Source organism: Alosa pseudoharengus, unplaced genomic scaffold (assembly GCF_046254945.1).
Source record: "Alosa pseudoharengus isolate Yale_2024_CS ecotype anadromous, Long Island Sound unplaced genomic scaffold, YU_APseudo_1.1 YU_APseudo_1.1_scf_16, whole genome shotgun sequence".
In the NCBI taxonomy this organism is placed as follows: Eukaryota; Metazoa; Chordata; class Actinopteri; order Clupeiformes; family Clupeidae; genus Alosa; species Alosa pseudoharengus.
In genome coordinates, this window is record NW_027468630.1 from 24,951,465 (window position 1) to 24,971,001 (window position 19,537).

At 42.0% G+C, this 19,537-nt stretch overlaps 1 protein-coding gene and 1 long non-coding RNA gene across 5 annotated transcripts in view; both read left to right on the plus strand.

The window, feature by feature from the left end:
* rgs14a (regulator of G protein signaling 14a) overlaps window positions 1-3,097 on the plus strand; it is a 12,521-nt gene extending 9,424 nt beyond the window's left edge. For all 4 annotated transcript variants that reach the window (XM_076287540.1, XM_076287539.1, XM_076287538.1 and 1 more), the window contains 5 exons: window positions 361-437; window positions 563-689; window positions 1,007-1,088; window positions 1,667-1,747; window positions 2,368-3,097. In XM_076287540.1, the coding sequence (XP_076143655.1) occupies window positions 361-437; window positions 563-689; window positions 1,007-1,088; window positions 1,667-1,747; window positions 2,368-2,567 (567 nt within the window). In that variant the 3' untranslated portion in view covers window positions 2,568-3,097. The remainder of the gene's footprint in view (window positions 1-360; window positions 438-562; window positions 690-1,006; window positions 1,089-1,666; window positions 1,748-2,367) is intronic.
* Window positions 3,098-4,461: 1,364 nt separating this feature from the next.
* Window positions 4,462-16,390, plus strand: LOC143126275 (uncharacterized). Its single transcript, XR_012987438.1, has 5 exons — window positions 4,462-4,605; window positions 10,026-10,098; window positions 10,181-10,252; window positions 10,635-10,691; window positions 16,081-16,390. It is a non-coding gene; the product is annotated as an uncharacterized LOC143126275 (long non-coding RNA).
* Window positions 16,391-19,537: the final 3,147 nt, after the last annotated feature.

A 19,537-nucleotide genomic window follows, 5' to 3' on the forward strand; every position in this document is an offset into this window, starting at 1 on the left:
GCTCTCTGAGTGGATATTAATGGTTTGAAATACTATATATCTGTACTCCAGTCATGTTAAAGTTTAGCCAAAACAGAGCATCACAATGTTAAGCATTGAATGTTTATGTGGTTATCAGGCAGATAGGTTCAGAGATCTTGATATTAGATGACACACAGTTATCCATCCTCAGGTTCTTTGAAGACTTATGAATGATATAATGGCATTTACTGGTGTGTGTGTGTGTGTTTGTGTGTGTGTGTGTGTGTGTGTGTGTGTGTGTGTGTGTGTGTGTGTGTGTGTGTGTTTACATTAAAAAGAACCAAACCTCTATTTCCAGTGAACATTTGAGGCAATATCATATTTTTCTTGTTGCCATAGCAACCCCTGTCACTGGAACAGGACAGCTCAGTGCTGAACGATCAGCAGGTGTCTCTGGAAGTCCGGGTGACGCTTGCGTAAGTGTGTCTCACACACACACACACACACACACACACACACACACACACACACACACACACACAAAGGTGTCATCATAAAACTGAAATAGCGTTGTGTGGGTTGTTGTTGTTTGTGTTACCAGGGTAGAGGTGAAATCCACTGGTAAAACGGTGGGTATCATTGTAAAGTCCAGCAAAACCTTGCGGGATGCTCTCGCTACACTGTTACAGAAGCATGACATCCCCCCCCAGGATGCTCTCGTCACCATGGTGAGATTGTGTGTGTGTGAGAGAGAGAGAGAGAGAGAGAGAGAGAGAGAGAGAGAGAGAGAGAGAGAGAAAACACTACATGGTGGCATGTAGTTGTCAGAGACTGATGTGTAATCATGTGCACAAAATTTGCCTGTAAGGAAATGGCTATTCTGAATTACTTCAGAAAGAGTGTTTGTAATCAGCATTTGAGTGTGGGATAAAACTGTATCAAATGTCCTCTGCTAAGATTGTTTTGTCCAAGGTTCTGCTGAATTATACTATGTAAATCCTCATGTCCATCCCAACATTTTTTCCTTCACTTCATTTTACTTCAGAGTGGATCACAGCAACCACTGAAGCTAAACACCAGTGTCTTCCGCCTGGCCAACAAGACGATATGTCTGGACCGAGTCAAAGGTGAACAAAGCCTTCACCCTCCTGTTCTCTTGTGGGCTGTGAATCTATATCTCTGCATCGTAACCGTACAGGAAATGTTCTGACCGCTTCAGCTTATTCCAATGGGAAAATGTTGTGCTGTTTACATTTGGTCTTTTTCTTTTTTTTTTTTTATAACATGTCGACCACTAGTCCAAGTGAATGAAGGGGCATTAAACGGTACCGTTTAGCGAAGCGCGAGTGCCTTAGCACTCCCTCTCTGGGCATGTACTGTAGCTGTGTGCCCGCGCCTGTGTCCTGCCTCCTGGGCAGCCTGTCTGAGTGCGTTTGGGTTGTTGTTGTGCCGTGTCACTATGACTTCAGCGCTCCCAGAGTCCTACTCGCCACGCTGTGACAAAACACCCACTTCGCTTCGGATCAGACTCGGAGCGATCTGAGCTGTTGCGAGCCCGGCCAGGACCTGGCGTCCAGTTCTTCTCTCTGCTCTGAGAAGAGGACATGAAGTCAAAGCCCTCTTTGTCCACTAGTGGTTTAGCGATTTGGTTTCAAGCAGAACGGATTGTTTCAGATCTACTTTTGTTTGCGTGTTGGTTGTTCAGGGAGTGTTGAAGGCCAGAGAGGTCCACAGGCTACTGGCCCGAAAGGCTCCCCGAGAACCAGGAAACCCTACGACATGGACGGTGAGACAGAGTCTGATGTTTATGATCTCACTGCTGATAAGTGAGCTGTGTGAATGACATTCAGCTAAATGCTGATAAGTGAGTGTGTGAATGATGTCCAGCTAACTGCTGATAAGTGAGTTGTGTGAATGATGTTCAGCTAACTGCAGCTAATGCAGCTAACTGCATCCTCAGTCTTTTCTTACTCTCTCTTCATTCATTCTTCACAAATCACCCTGCTTTCTTCACTCACTCTTTCTCTTCTCTTTTTAGTCTGTTTTTCCATCTCCATCTTTTCCTCTATCTCTATCAACACTGCTCTACCCTGTCCTATTCCACTATATTCCTATCCCCTTTGTGCTTACACACACAAACACACACACACACACAATGAAAATGAAAAATACAGTAAGGAATTAATTTTCTCGATACTCTCTCTTCCTCCCCTGCCCCTCCACCCCCTGCCCTCTACCACCTGCCCCCTACCCCTCTACCCCTTCCCCTACCCCTGCCCCCTAACCCTCTACCCCTGCCCTCTACCCCTTCCCCTACCCCTCTACCCCTGGCCCCTGCCCCCTGCCCTCTACACCTGCCCCCTACCCCTCTTCCCCTGCCCCTGGCCCTGTCCCCCTCTGCCCCAGGTCTGATGGAGGTGCTGTCTCGTGTTCAGAGCAGCCGTGTGGAGGACCAGCGTGGCCTGCTGAGGGCGGAGCACCTGGAGCTGCCTCAGTTCCTGCAGCTCTCCGAGCAGGAGGAGGGCCAGAGGCAAGGGCCTGGAGGGGGCGGGGGAGAGGGTGAGGACTGTAAGGTGCCCAGCAAGCCTGCTGACAATGCAGTTTAGTCCACTGCTGACCCTTCAGGGTCATCTGAGTCTTAATGAAAGCAAGAAGGGTATGTGTGTAGGGCGAGGTGGATGATTGGGGGGTTGTTGAGTGATTGAATGAGGCAGGGCCTTGCCAGTATGTCAGTGTTATGAATTTACACCACAATCACCTAACTAACACTTCAAATGATATGAATAAGTTGTACATTTATGTTTCTATGAAGATGGAAGAGCTTCAAGATGCATAGAAATGCAGAATGTATTTTCTACAATCTATATTTATTGTCCATATGCTGTACAGTTGCATTTGAGGTGACATAGTATTTATTTAGAATATATTTGATGGTTTACATCACTACCAGGTTTGTGTTTAAGCATGTAAAAAATGTAATTATACAATTGATCGTAGTACTTTTTCCCCTTCAGAAGATGGGATAAAGCTTTCATTATTTTTTGATTCATGTATGTGTAATGGTTGTCAAATCAATTGTGTGTGTGTGTGTGTGTGTGTGTGTGTGTGTGTGTGTGTGTGTGTGTGTGTGTGTGTGTGTGTGTGTGTGTGTGTGTGTGTGTGTGTGTGTGTGTGTGTGTGTGTGTGTGTGTGTGTGTGTGTGTGTGTGTGTGTGTGTGTGTGTGTGTGTGTGTGTGTGTGTGTGTGTGTGTGTGTGTGTGTGTGTGTGTGTGTGTGTGTGCGCGTGTGCGCGTGTGCGTGCGTGTTTTGTTTTAAAGCCATCTGTTTTGAGGCTATATGGTCATTGATGTTCTTTCACCACATTTCCATCATGTCCTGCACTTTGTGTTGTCATGTTCAGTCAGTCAGAAGCACTTCATCTGTCAGAGCTGGGACGAGACCTAGTCTGTGTGTGTGATTGTTATGGGAAAGTGACACTTAATTCTATAAAATGTTAAATTTTTTTAATCAATGGTCTTGAAAACTAAATATATATGATTGCCACTTGGTTGAGATTTAATGTGTGTGTTTAACTGATGCAGTCCTTTTGTATTTGCACTGCTGAGTGCCTTAGTATTTCTGTCTCATTCCGTCTCTGGGCAGATTTAGAATTGTTACTGTCCTCAAGCACAGAACATGCAACAGAAATCAGGACTAATAAAGATGCACATAATCCCTCTGCTTACAGTGTTTTGTGTTCTCCTCGGCCACTTGTCGCTTCTCTGTGATGTCATGAAGAGGTGACCACCTCTGTGTTAGCGAAGGAGAACATGTCATCTTTTCTTGAAAATTATTGGTTCTTTCAGTGGATCTTGGATCAATCTGCCAATTGCAGTCAGCGTCATGGGGTAGGACGGTGTGAAGACGTATTGCTGATGCTTTTTGCACAGGACACAATGTTTCAGTTATCCAGAAGGTTTCCTCCTGTTTCTCTCAGTGGTTTATTGTTTTACCTCTGCACCAAAGGTTTGTTTATACAATACATTTATGTAGAGGTAATTTAACATATTCTTTTATCCAGTATCCAGATGGGATAACTAAGAGTGATGTGTGTTAATGGTTTAGAGAGGTTGCCTTGTAGAAGGACCTCAGTTATTCTTGCTCTGTGAGATACAGAGCCTTGCCCTGTCCATTTATCAAACATTTGTCATGTCAGAGCAGAGAAAACATACCGAGGACCGTCTGATCAGTCACAAGTCCCTAGTCCACATCAGAATTCAAGGTATCTGTCACTTCAGATATGTGTGTGTGTGTGTGTGCGCGCGTTCGTGTGTGCATACAGCAGCAGAGAAGGAATGTATGTTTGTGTGAGATTGTGTAAATGCACGAAATGGTGAAAGAGAGCTGGACTCTGTGTGTGTGTAGGCAAGCATGCTGGCAGCATTAAATGAGGTCTGCGTCTGTGGGTGTGTCACGTCTGTGAATTTATGAATGGGCAGACGATGTGTGGTACGTGTGGTCGTGGATGTGACAGAGAGACTGTGAGAGGGAGGGAGAAAAAGGGAGGTAGAGAGAGAGCGACACAGAGGACAAGAGCACACACCAGCAGCTCATCCCCATCAAAGCAGAGAGAGGAGAGAGGAGATCGCTAGAATAAAAACAGAGGTAAGTTCCACCTGCTTTTCCTTCTGCATCTCTGTTGTATTAATGCTTACAGACATTCAGCGGCATGCTTGTTGTCTGCCTCACAATTGCCAGGTGGTGTGGGATGGCGAGCCTCACTGAGCCCAAAAACAAATGCCAGTTTTTAGTGCAAAGATGCAGTGAGGGTGCTAGTGTTTATGTACCGTGGGGGATCTGAACCATGCAGAAGTCGCTTGTAGGCACTGGTGGTCTGAGACAATGAGAGACTCCGAATGCAGTGGGGAAATGTCACTGTCAGCACATGAGGCTGCCCACTGGATTTCCCTCTTCCTGCCTGATGCTTTGTCCTTGCGGTGCATTCACCTGCTGTGAGGGCTTACCTGTCTGTGACACGTGTTTGTATCCTGTCAAGAGGGATGCTGTTGAGGGTATGATGAGGATTTTGAGGACTGATACATACTCTCAAGGGGGTACTGTCTGAACAAGACTCACTGCCAGAGCTTGCATGTGGCTGTGATTGTGTGATTTGCCTATTAAGTGCAGTGTATTTCATTGCGATGATTTATGTGTGTAGGTGTTTGATGGACTGCTGTCTATGATGCACTGTGACTATGCTCTGAGCAGTGGATGAGAGCATTGAAAAGAAATGCATTTGACTTAATAGGCCAGTTTAGCGCAGGACGTGGTTACGTGACTAGGCGGGCGGGTCTCGCAGGCCTATGGGCACTTTGTGGCAGCTTCTCTTTGCAAACTGAGTCTAATGCCTAATTTGTCCTCCCTAACTGCACTTCAAATGGCTCTGATGTTGGGTCTTGTCCTTCATCATTGAAGCATTTAAGTGGAATTGATTGCTTTAGTCTTGGCATGAACATGACATTTAGGAATTTCCAAGCTTGCCAGGTATGCCTGTGCAGTAAGTCATCCAAATGATTGTCCCAATGATTAATTCCTACGGTGTTAAAAACAAGGTGAGATTGACACCATCTTAGCTATCCACGCCTACGTGTCTCCGTTATGCGTTTATAGGGAACTGACTCGGTATGTGTTGCCTGGGGATATATTAAGCTTTCTCTGGAGATGCGAACCATTTATGTCAAGTATGAGCCAGCCAAGACTTCATGCCCTGTGACATGACATTCATATAATCATCTTAGCATTCAGTCAGTTATCCCAGGGGTCATCCCATCTTACCTGACCCATACTATACTCATATGAAAAGAGATGGAGAGATAGACAAAGAAGGAAAAGATAAATGGATAGAATAGAGCCTGTGACCATGGATGCCAATGGCCTTTTCATATGAACACACAATTAGATTAGATAAACATATCAGACTTCAGGACCCCTTTTTAGGATGTTAATAGTGTAGTTGGACCTGCATTTGAGTTAAGCAAAGACTATTGCTCATTCAACTGAGAGATCCCCTTCACTTTGGCAGAGGCTTGTGAAGTTGTGTAAGAAGAGAATGGATGGAGGCCGAGGTTATATCACAGGGCTTCTTCGGATGACGCTTTGCAATTACTCCACTGATGTGTGTACTGTACCTCATTTTAATACTTTCCCCTCCTTAAGGGAGAATAAAACCTTATTAACCAACCGTTATACATGATGAGTGTAATAATATTTCATGCATTAGTGATTCTGCTGACTTAGCCTTCCTAAAAGGATTGCCTAAAAGCTAGATGGGCCCATCTCTATTGTGTGCATAGCTGAATAGTGTACCTGCCTGGGGAGGGAATCTGGGAAACAGAGCCGGGACAAAGCAACACACGCTCTCTCCACTCTCTCGTGGGACACTCCTGCTGCATAACGCAGAGTGCCATCTTTTCACTGGAGCAGGTCTAGCGTGACCAGGGTCTGGCCGGCGTTTGGGCCAGATGCACACCAGATGTGGGGCAAACCTATTTCAGTGTTGTCAGGACATCTATTCATTTAGCAGACATTTTTATCCAATGAGGAATAACATTCAAGCTACAATGCAAAGGAGCTCATAGGGAGCAATTTAATACTACATCAGTCAATACTGTTACCAGAGGATGGATGAGAGTGTGGAAGTGTTAAGTACTTAACAGAGTGTAGTTGAAGTAGTTCATGAACACATACACAAAAACTAACACTCTATAGACAGGGAAGACATATTGTGAAATATTATTAAGTCATATGTCTACACTCAATGAATTTCATGAACATTGATTAAACCTAGTTAAAAGCTGTTTTACAGTGGCAATTCTAAAGTTTTGAATCCGTTGAAGGCTTAGTCCATGTCAGAGAAACTGACCCATGATGTTGGTATGCTCTCCTGCACTCCCATCTCCCTACCTGTAAAGGTAGGAGGTGTCTGCCCTATACGCAGTATCCAGCATGTCCTCATACGCAATCCTGTCCATGAGCAAAATTAGCTCATTTTCAATCTCCATATCAAAGACTGTGTCTGCAGTCATTGTTCCATACACATGGAAATAATTGAGCTGTGATGGGGCCATTTGTTTGCATGTAAAGGGGCGAGGCGTCTATTCTTGCTGGGGTATCCAGCGTGTCCTGGTATGTCACCTTGGTGGTTGTTGCGCTCAGTCATGTGGACTGAATCGATAGGAAGGGCTTTTTCCCGAGCCAAGGGGAGCTCTCTCAAGTTGTCAGCCAGTACTGTCCCACGGAGGAACAAAGTGACGCACATCTCTCTCTCTCTTTCTCCTCTTATAGTGAAGAGAAAACAAAGCAGAAGACAAGAAAACAAGGGTGTTTTCTAAGGATACTGGGATCTATCTGTTGCTTTTAGCTCAGACAGGCAGAACTTACCAAGCCGTCTCTGGGCGGAATCAACTGGTAGTGTTAGAAAATCATTACAAAATCCACTGTAAACGGTCAGATATGTCATGTAGATATACACACTGAGACTGTGTGTGTGTGTGTGTACCGAGAGAGAGAGAGAGGCTTTGGTGTGTGTACCAGTAAATGGAGAGAGAGAGGCTTTGGTGTGTGTGTGTACCAGTAAATGGACTGTCAACTTCACTTATCTACTGTGGGTGTCCCTAACGTTTCCATGGTGACATGATCTCTATGTGTTTGTCCTCTGGGTAGAGCATCCTCCCATGCCAGCCCATGCCATGTTCTGTGCCACCCGTGGTGCTTCTGCCAGACGGTCTCAGAATCCATTAGAGACTGGGCACTGCCACAGCCCTTATGAAATCCTTACAAAAATCCATACTCTCTTAAACAGTATTAGTTTTAGTCACATCACTGTGCCTAATTCACAATGAAAATTACTATTTTATTCCTCTTTAGTTCGGTGTTTATTATATTTCACATCATAACTGTCTTAGTGGCTGGTAAGGTTCCCCCTTCGCTGTAAAGCGCTTTGGTTGCCTTGATAAAAGTGCTATATACACACTCTTAAAACGAATGTGTTGAAAACAACACAACTTGCGTTGTTTCTAACACATCTCTGTGTCCAGATAGGAACAACACAGTTTGTGTTGTTTCCCACACATTGCTTTTGTTATTTGTTACACAATACGCATTGACAACAACACAACTGCATCGTTTTTTAACACATCTCTGTTGTCCAGATAGAGAACACATTCCAACACTTTTCATTTTAAGAGTGCATGCAAGTTGTTGTGGTTGTTTTCATCCCAAATATTTGCACTCTGTTACAGATAGATTCTACTCTCCTGTTAAGTCATAATGGTACAGTGTCTAACTGTGGTCGAGCCGTTCCAGTGCAATGAAGGTCATGGCAGATGGAGTCTTCATTCTAAGCATCCACTCTGTTATCCTAATGCCATTGACCAGAGAGCATCACATTAAAGACTGAAATGTTTCTCTTCAACATCATCTCAGACTTGATTAAATCCTACTTTCAGTCTCATACTGTATGACCAACCTGTTATGAAACAGTGTGCCTTCCACGGCACACCTACCCCCTCTCCCACCTCCCCCCAAAACATTCTAAATCAATTGTATGCACCATATTGCTATGTAGCATAACGGTAGTAATGTAACTTATACACCATTTGAAAGCTTGGACTCTTGGGAATCCATACATGTCAACCCATGTACAATCTGTGCTTTACATTGTCAGATTAATCTTGCTATGTCTCAATTAAATTTAATCAAAAATGCCCTCATCCGCCTTTGGTGCTTCCCTACCTTATAGCTGCAGTGTGTATCCTTAGCAATAAGTAGATGCAGAATATTGGGTATTGAAATATCCACAGGAGTCCATAGAAATTGAATATTCATGTTGTTTTATTCAATATTAGTTGTGCAGATGTATAGTCCATCTTATACAGTACACACCCATTGAACCAACAAAGAAAATGCAAATATACACTTTTGTGTAATTATTCCATATTTTGTGTAGTCAGTCTATATCAGAACACCTGACATACAATCCAAATAGTCTACAAGAAACCTCAGAGTGTTAACTTTGAGGATTAGCAGCTATGCTTCTACACCAAGAGGTTGCCACACAATAAGGCTTTTATTGTCAGTATGCATTTTGGGTAACCGAAAGTCCTATGGGGAGTTTCCAATAGGGCATTTTACAAAACGCATGAGCATACCTTGGCAAATAATGGTCTAAAGTAGTCATTTTCATTCTATATTGATCTACTATCTACTAGAGGGCTGAAATGTGGTCAGTTCAAAGATGCTTGTTATCCGGCAGAAAGAAAAAGACAATATTCTAGCCTCTGTAACTCTGTGCCAGTATCTCACACAAGCATTTGATGGTAGGCCAAAAGAGGTGGGAACAGTGCTATCTGAAGTAGACTCAGTGCCATTTCGAGGGAATAAGACAACAATTTCACATTCCATAGGAAGTTAAAGAACCTTTAGAAAATAAATGTTCCATGTAAGTAATGTCGGGGTGGGCTGAATCGAGCTGTAGTCTCATCCCATGCCCACGCTGATGCATATTGCATGGCTAGACTGCTGGCAGCAGGTGTGAGAGAGAGAGGAGGGAGGGCAGCCTCCAACGCAGAACAGCAGGCCAAGCCTGCTGACATCACTCCTCATCCACAGGGTTTCCCTTAAGGGACTATTCCAGATCAGGAAACGTAGGGTCATCCCCAAGATAGCATAACAGATCGAGTAAGAAAAAAACACCTTGCATAGAGGTTCCAAGATTATTTGCATGTGGTAAAATTATCTCTCAGCCTCAGCATAATGTATATGGATTTAAATTGAATAGAAATGTAATAGATTTTTAATTATTAACATTTAATTATTGATTTCTACAGTGGTTTCGACATGATGTAGTACTGTTATTAATATTCATAAAACACGCCATGGCATATTGTTGCTTAATCAGGATACTGTATTTTACCTTATAGATCAAAGCTGCCATCTAGTGGTCAGTTGTGGACATTGACATGAGATCGTGCTTGTTCTGACTTAACAGAATAACTTTTTAATGTATTCACTTTTTACCAAACTAGACCAGACCACTGACCTCACACCAACCCTTTGAACATCACCATCAAACACTCCAGCGCAGCCATGGAACAGAAGGTACTCCACATTTCTCTTCTGCGCTCATAGCGACGCCATGTTCTGTATGAGCTCTGTTAAACAGGTCTGTCTTCCTCTCCAGTCCAGCTCCCCCCAGAGGCATCCTGTGAAGAGCAGATCCAAGTCCACAGAGGAGATCCAGCAAGCCAAGAAGGTAAACACCCCCAACAGCCAGCGACGACACACAGTACACTACTATGATGGCCTTACTGCACAGATACACAGTGACATGCCGTTATGGACAAAATAGACAGATGCATATTATAGTGATTTGGATAAGCTCTCTGAAATTGTTCTGACACTTGAAGTGCTGGGGGTTATGATATGTCAGGGCTGATGATGAACACATAACGTGTTATGCAATGCCTATACAGACTCAGAATCGGAACCAGAAATAGTTGATTGCCAAGTAGGTTTCCTTGTATAAAAAGTGTGCCTTGGTTGTGTGGCGTATTCTGCTGATAGGTCAATGGAGTGTTATGTAATGGCTTGTGCTGAGAGTCGTTTGCATTTTTATCCTCGTCTGTACATTCCAGGCCTTCCACACTCCTCAGAAGTCCCTTCCTGGACGGTCGGACCTAGAAAAAGTGAAGGTGAGAGTTTGGACCTGAGCCTGACCTGACCATGAAGCTTTATAGGCCAAATGAAAAATGAAGTACACTGCCTATAAAAAGTATTACCCCTCTTGGATATTTCCCCTTTTATTGCTTAAATAAATATAATCTTTGTCAATTGAATTAGGCCTTTTTTTAGAATAATTAGCAAAAATACCCTCTTTAATGTCAAAGTGAAAGCAAATTACTACAATGTAATGTGAAATAATTAAAAATATATAATGCAAAACAGGGATTTCGAAAACGAAAACTGGAAATGAACACAATTTTTGGATGAATGTAACTGAAAATGGGAACAAAACCAACTTCAACACTATTTTCAATTTTAGATAATCGGTTAACAATAGTATTTATCATTCCAATTAACCTTTCTTTGAAAGTTAAAAGTCCAAAGGCAAAGTCACCTGCCCACACAGTGTTTCCCAGACCCCTTATAGGATACATTTAGTCAGAGTTTATGAATTGGTGTCTTCCCTGTATAACCCTTTATAATAGGCTAGGCCTACTATGAATTCATAAAATGGATTTTCATATCCAACATTCCTATCCAACCGCCTTTTCCAAATGTATAGCCTAAATTACTGAGGCACTGTATGAAACAACATATCAGAGACGCTTAAAAAAATATCTAGGTCTAGTGTCATGCTCATGCAGTTGGCAGCATAGGTCAAAGCTCTATGGGTGAATGGCAAAGCTCTTATTAAATCTGGACTGAAGTACTAAAGTAAAGACATGTGGGAGACTCCAAGGTCAAAAGGAAGAAGGTTTGTTGGTCTGATGAGACCAATATTTAGCCTTTTGGCCATCAGACTAGATGCTATTTTTGGCGGACACTAAACACACTGCACATCACCAAAAACGCACCATCCCTTATTTGAAGCATGGTGGTGGTAGCATCATGCTGTGGGGATACTACTTGTAAAGGTAAAAGGCTTGTAAAGGTAAAAGTAAAATAAATTCAGTAAAATATATGGAAATCCAGGATGACAATCTGATTCAGTGCAAGAGAGCTACGACTGAAGAAGGTTTACTTTTCAATGAGCCGAAGCATACAGTGAAAACTACACAGAAATTGTTTAAAGACAAGGTGAATGTTCTGGAGAGGCTGAAAGGCTCAAAGCCCAGACCTCAATCCTATTGCAAATCTGTGGCTGGACTTGAAAGGGGTTCACACCTGATCCCCTTCCAACCTGACAGAGCTGGAGTCACTCACAACAACTGCAGAGAAACGGCCCATGAGCAGGATGCTGGCGATCATGGACAATGACTGCCACACACTACACAGCACACTCAATAAACAGAGCATGTTCAGTGGCAGACTTCTGTCAGTGTCATGCTCAACAGATACGTTGAGGAGGTCCTTTGTCCCCATGTCCATCTAACTTTTAAATGCCACAAAAGGGGAGGGGAGAAATGGACTTTTCAGCATGAGTCTGTCTCTCTCAGTCAGCCCCTATAATCATATCGCTTTGTCTGCTGCCCACCTGATTGATTTACAGGCTACATTAGCCCTCCTACACAATCTGCACTGTGGTCATAATATACATCTGTAATGTATATAATGTATTCCCTGTTTTATATTGTCCTTAATTGTCACAGCTAAACCTAGCTTCTGTAATCTTTCAACTAAGGTTAGGAGCAGGGGTGTCTCTAGACCCTTTTTACTGGGACACATGCCCTACTGCTGTGCCCCAGTAAAATCTCAAGTCCAGATTCAACTAAATTGCTCTTGGAGTACTCATCACACAGCTATCATACAGCACATCACCTGAACAAGCGGAATCAACGCTTTCCAATGATATTAGCGCCAAGTTGCTGTGATAAATAGTTAGCGAGAACATTACCATTGAACTTACATGAAATTTAATACGGAGTGTCTATTTACACCCCTGGTACAAATAGCCTTGGCCACACAGCTGAGCTATTCACACCCTGTGACATAACAACAAAAAGACATTGCTCACATACACAAAAATCATGGCGGACATTCGTTTTTTTTTGTCAGCAGAAAGTGAAGAATTCTGAAAGGTTTCGGCACTAATATCTGTTCAGATTAAGTTTTAGATTGAAAAGTTGTGTTTTATTTTCATAATATTGGTTCAGTGAACACATACAACAGTTTGTTAGTTAACAGAAATTTTGTGAATATGACGTTCAGGCCTATAAACTAAAAGTTTACCTGCAAACGCAATCTACTTGTGAAAGAAGATAGTGTAGTGGTCACAGACATGGGATAGCATGTGGGAGACTGATGTTTGATTCCCTTGTGATGCGTTTTGGCAGAGTGAGTGTGCATGTGTACCAACGTCTCTGGAGAGAAGCCGCGCATTTTGAACAAGACATCGGTTCTCAAACGGAAGTTTTGATTGCAACAATTAGCTAGTTCATGCACCAGGGTGTAAATAGCATACAGTACTATATACACCAGGGTACGAATAGCATCCACTTCTAACTATACATTTATGCAAACAGCATACCTTATTCAGAGTGTCTATTACACAGCTGAGCTATTCACACCCTGTTACGTAACGTACGTGCTTGTTTTTTTTATTATTATTATTACATTGTGTGATCAATATGCCAGAATAAATGCACAGGGGTGCAAATAGCATACACTGATATTTGTACCAGACGGAGTATTAATAGAACACATTGCTGTGTGCACCGGGGTACGAATAGCATACATTGATATTTGTACCAGACAGGGTACTAATAGGACACAATGCTGTGTGCACCGGGGTACGAATAGAATTCACTTCTAATTGCACCAGGGTACGAATAGCATACACTGTTATTTGTACCAGGGGTACAAATAGCCTTACCCAATTTAATATTTGCATTCTGCACACCGCTCTGCACACCCATTTCTCTCTGTGAAATATCTCACCAAGTCTTTACTCAACACATGGCAAACCGTATAGCAATAAACAGCAGACCTTACCAAATATAAAGCACACATCTGTACAATAAGCGGTTATAATGTATTCTCATGTAAACTATTTATGTCAGTAAACATTTTTTTGTAAATTGCTTAGCCAGTATTCCACCATCATGGTTCTTATATTGCCAGATTCCAGACAATCCCACTTACACATATGAATATATATTTCTACTGGCATGCTTCCTAGTGACATTAATGCAAAAATATGAAGAAAAAAATCGCAGACGCAAATATTTTTTTTCTTGATATAAAGGCTGACATAACACATGCAAATATTATCATATCGTATTTTTCCCAGATATGGGTAGCCCAGACTCCTGAAAAAGGAAGATATAGTGTGTATAGATGGCCATTTCAATGACCAAGATAACTTAGATTAACTCATTATCTTAGATTAACTAGCTGAACAACACAGGTGACCTTAATTTCATGAAGTGCTGAAATGTATACTATTTTTGACCATTTCTGAACTGTGAAACTCTATGACTATGAACTTATTGCAGTATCATCATAACTATTCCACCTGTGTGGGCATGGTTAAAATCCTGAAATGCAAAATAGTTTAGGCTACAGCACAAATATTTCCATCCAAAGATAAAAATAAGCAAGTCTAACCTCGGAATTTATTTTTAAAGTGCACCAGATTGATGCATTTTTAACGTTTTAACGCATGCCACCGGACCCCCCTATTGTGCCCCAGTACAGCTCTAGGTCTAGTGACGCCCCTGGTTAGGAGTCATGTTGATTTGGGGTGTGCAGCACGGATAGTAGCATATAGCACAACAGCATAGAAGTCGCGCTATCTGATAGAATGCTACACTACCATGTCACTGACTGTTAATTACCTTAAGTTAGCATCTTGCAGTTGCAATAAACAGTGGATCTGAGACATTTTCCTGTTTCTATATTCTGTTTCTATAATGTATTTGTGAGTGTAGCCTACACAATGCAGAGAAATAAAATATAAACTATGGTGCATTTCCATACTCAGCACTATAAATGTAAAATGCACTTTCCATATTCCACTGTAGCCTCTGTAGTTCCTGGAAATAAGTCCATCACTCATACACAGTAGTTATAAACCAGGACCAAACAGTGACACCATGCAACCAGGACCAAACAATGAGGCCATGCAAAAAAGGAAGTGAAAGATCTTGTAGGCTTCTTTGAAGGCAAATTAATCCATAATACCAACCATTATACTTTTTATTATAGGCCTATAACAGAGCTTTGTCTATTCAGCTCTGAAATAGTGGCAGTTTGCAGGATGATGATGTAATGGGTATAGTTTTGGCCTATTCAGCGTAGGCCCTGCAACGGATCTCGAACACACACATGCTACAGTGGAGTGTGAGGGAGCGAGGATTAGGAGCTCTCTGTCTGTTGGCAGCTGTACAATTCTCTTCTGTGTTTGTTCTCCAAAGGCGGCAATATTTCACTAATTCCTGAGTTATTACTCATTAACTAATGTCAGACATATGCCTATAGGGTGGATGTAATTCAAGGTGGGGCAGTAACATAAATAATAGATGTTATATAACCCGGGTAAATTTAAAATATGCTATGCTTAGCTTCTGTTATCTGACGGACAACATTGGCATCTAGTGATCAAACAATGGGTAGGCCACAACATAATTATGTTTGTCTGCACACATTTCTCTCCACGCGGAGATGCTATTTTAACTCTACAGCACTATAAACGTCAGACACTACTGTATAAACTAAACGCAAGAAGAAATACAGTCATCTCAGTAAAAGTCAATAGGCAGTTATTGCACTGTTCACTTTTGCACTACCACCATTGCACACACTCTACCATAGCACCTTAACATGGTCAATGCATCACATGGTCAGTCCATACCAGACCTTTGTAATCAATTTACATGCTCCTTAAATGTATACATTGATGTGAGTGATTTTTATGTATGTGAGATATATGTGTGTGTGTGTGTTTGTTGTGTTATGGTTGTATATATTATTATATTATCTATCAATCAATCAAGCAAGCAAGCAAGCAAGCAAGATGTGCAAGCCTAACTGAGACCACACAGACTCCATGCTTTAGTTGTGGCCAAAGGTGCATCTGCTAAATGTTTACTTGAAGGGGGTGAATATTTACGCAATTGCTTATTTTGCATTATATGTTTGTAATTAATTAACTTTGTAGTATTACTTTGTAGAAATCTGCTTTCACTTTGACATTAAAGAGGGGATTTTTGTTAAGTATTGTAAAAAATGGCAAATTAATTTGATCAAGATTTCATTAATAAAAGTAGTAAAAGTGGAAATATCAAAGGGGGGTGAAATGTTGAATATGTTTTATAGGCGCTGTAGTTGGTGAAAAAATTCTTGTATATTAGAGCACTGGAGCAATGTTAAAAAAATGCATGATGTTGACTGAGGTGTTTTTTTTTTTTCTGACTTTAGGAAGGCCCAGAGGAGTCTGAGACCCCGTCCTCGTCCACTGAGGAGTTTAAGTGACGGGAGCATGAGGGCTATAGCGGAAAGCACACTCATATCTCCTACTTATCCCTGTCCAAACATGCTCAAAACACACACAACACATAACGTATTAGGTAGTTTTTGCAAAGAAAGATTTCTACGATGATAGAGGGCTGTTGGAATCTTGAAAGTATGATAAAAAAAATCCCCTTCCACAGCACACCTGCATATTCATGTGTTGCCATACTATGCTGAGAGGCACATGCCAGCTGAATGTCCATTCATAATAAAGTAGTTATGCTGAGATTGATGCCTCTTTTCTTTTTCAACATTTTATTTTTCAAAAAGATCTCAATTTTCAACAGCCTTTTTAGTGTCTGTGATTGAACAGATAATTATGTGACTAATGTTTAATACAAGTAATACTGTAATACTTTTATCTTTAACCATTAGCTACAATGCAGAGTAGTGAAGTAAGATGAGAGACATGAAAACTATGGATATAATGTTATGCCTTTGTTTTTTCTCTGTAGAAATGTGCCGTCAGGATGTAACCATTACTTCCAGAACAATATTTACATTGTGGTTTACTGAACTGTAACCATATTGACTCATGTAATGAATCTCAGATGCATGTTTAATGAGAGTGCCCTTACAGATTCCTGATCTATATCACCAGCCTTGTCACTTTCCTGTCCCTTTTGTATTTGGATCTTTTCTAAACATCATTCTTTCTTTCTTACTTTCTTGCTTCCTTCCTTCCTCCTTCCCTGTCTTTCTGTCTCTCTCCTCTTCTAAGTCTGCCTCTCTCTGTGTCTCTCCATTTCTCCCCCTAGTCTGCAAGACCTCCATCAACCCAGACCTGGATCACACACACACACACACACACACACACACACACCACACACACACACACACACACACATCCTGTTGTACATGTATACCATGCAGACAGTGGAATTTGGCAGCTCATTTAGCCTGAAAATTAAACTCTTTATCGGTTATTTGAGACGCAGGCGACGCTGGCTTAATCCACGACTTAGCACGCATGCTGTACTTTATGTCCACACATGCACTGCAGTGTTTGTTTGTCTTTGGAAGCAGCCGTGGCAACGGAACAGAGGCCAGAGCAAACAGCTGGAGAGCCTTGTCTGCATTATCACAGACTTAAAAGGGATTTTGGGCACTCTCCAGCCTCCACTGACGGCCTGCCATGGCTACTGCTGCTGTGGCCACGGGCATTTTTCTGTGTGTGTGTGTGTGTGTGTGTGTGTGTGCGCGTGTGCATGAAGACTATCAATGCAGAAGACTATCAAATATGATTCATAGCAATGCTGGAAGAATGTGTTCCAGGACTGAAATAGCATAAAAAAGCAAACAGCCCCCTTCACACAACAAGGACAGAGGTGTCATGGAGCAAGACTCAGGAATAGTATAATTTCATCTGTCAAAGATTCACTTAAACAGTCATTAAATTTTTTAAACAATACAAATAAAAAGCTAATTATGATGCGGCACACATCTGATGAATACAAGTCAGAACTATATATGGACATTTCGCAAGATTGCTTCTGTTTCTTTTTTTAGCTGTGTAACCACTTCATGTCTTCTGAGGATAAATTGAAGTCAGACTTGCATACATATAAGCCTATTCCATATGGCCTGATCAGACTGATACGCTGAAAATTTTGGTAACACTTTACTTGATGGGTGAGTTCATAACACATTCATAGCAGCTGTCATAAACTGCACATAAAGCATTCATGACTATTTCATGAGACATGACTCAATATTCATACCAAACCTTTCATGAATGTGGAAGACAGAACGACGACAACTTGTCAAAATAAAAGTCCAACAATCGCAAAGCAGCATTGCTGTTTTTGTTCCAAACCTCTTACTGTTCACGTCACTTCTGAGTCAATGGGCTAAATATTTCATGAATATCTTATGAAGTCTACATCAAATGTCACTTTACTATACAAGTTGTGAAGTATTCGTAATCACTGAGTTTAACACTGGGAGGTAAACTAGCCTACATTCAGCTGACCCGTATTTGTGTAACCTGGAACGGTTGGACATCCCCAGTAACAAAAGATGAGAAATCATCTGCAAAGGTTACATCATAAAACAAATACATTTTTATGAAACACAAATTATTTGCTTGACCATGTTCTGTCTTTTTGGCACTGGAGTGGCCCATTGACTGAGATGTGACGTGATCAGCTAAGAGGTTTGGAACAAAAACGGCAATGCTGCTTTGCGATTGTTGGACTTTTATTTTGACAAGTTGTTGTTGTTCTGTCTTCAGGTTCCACATTCATGAAAGGCATGTTTGTTTCACCCATTACCCATGGTTTCATTCTTGTGTATGTGCAGGGGAAGAAGGTGAGGTGTGTGTGTGTGTGTGTGTGTGTGTGTGTGTGTGTGTGTGTGTCTGTGTGTGTGTGTCTGTGTCTGTGTGTCTGTGCATGTATGCATGTGAGTGTGTGTGTGTGTGTGTGTGTGTGTGTGTGTGTCTGTGTGTCTGTGCATGTATGCATGTGAGTTTGTGTGTGTGTGTGTGTGAGAGAGAGAGAGAGAGAAACTGAGAGAGGTGTGTGTGTGTAAGTGTGTGCAGAGGTCAGGGTTTGTCTAGGGTGAGCTGGTACACTGTGGCCTGGGTAAGCAGGGTGCTGATGATGCTGAAAACTCAGCAACTATTAACAGCTGACCTCCCTCACCCCAGTGACTCACCAGCAGAGCTCGACTAATATCAATCATTACTGGGGCAGCCGTGGCCCACTGGTTAGCACTCTGGACTTGTAACCGGAGGGTTGCCGGTTCGAGCCCCGACCAGTGGGCCGCGGCTGAAGTGCCCTTGAGCAAGGCACCTAACCCCTCACTGCTCCCCGAGCGCCGCCGTTGAAGCAGGCAGCTCACTGCGCCGGTATTAGTGTGTGCTTCACCTCACCGTGTGCTGAGTGTGTTTCACTAATTCACCAATTGGGTTAAATGCAGAGACCAAATTTCCCTCACGGGATCAAAAAAGTATATATACTTATACTTACTGGACCAACTCATATCACACCTGTGCATCATGTGCAAGCACACACACACATACACAGGTGCGTACTGTATACACTCACACAAACAGAGACACATCAAAAGATGCAAACAGCAATGGAGTTCATCATCACTGAGATTAATATGACAGGAACTGTCATCTCCCTATAATGGTGGATTAAATATTTGCTTAATTTGTACTCGTACAGTATAATACCCAGTAATGGTCTCTATGCACCCACAACACTAATTCTGACATCACTAATAATGATGTCAGAAGGCTGGGTAGCCTATATCTCCCTATTCTAAACTTTTCTTGGATTTTTTTCAATTGAGTGGAAAAAGAAAAAAAGAAAGAAAGAAAGAAAGAAAGAAAGAAAGAACACACACACACACA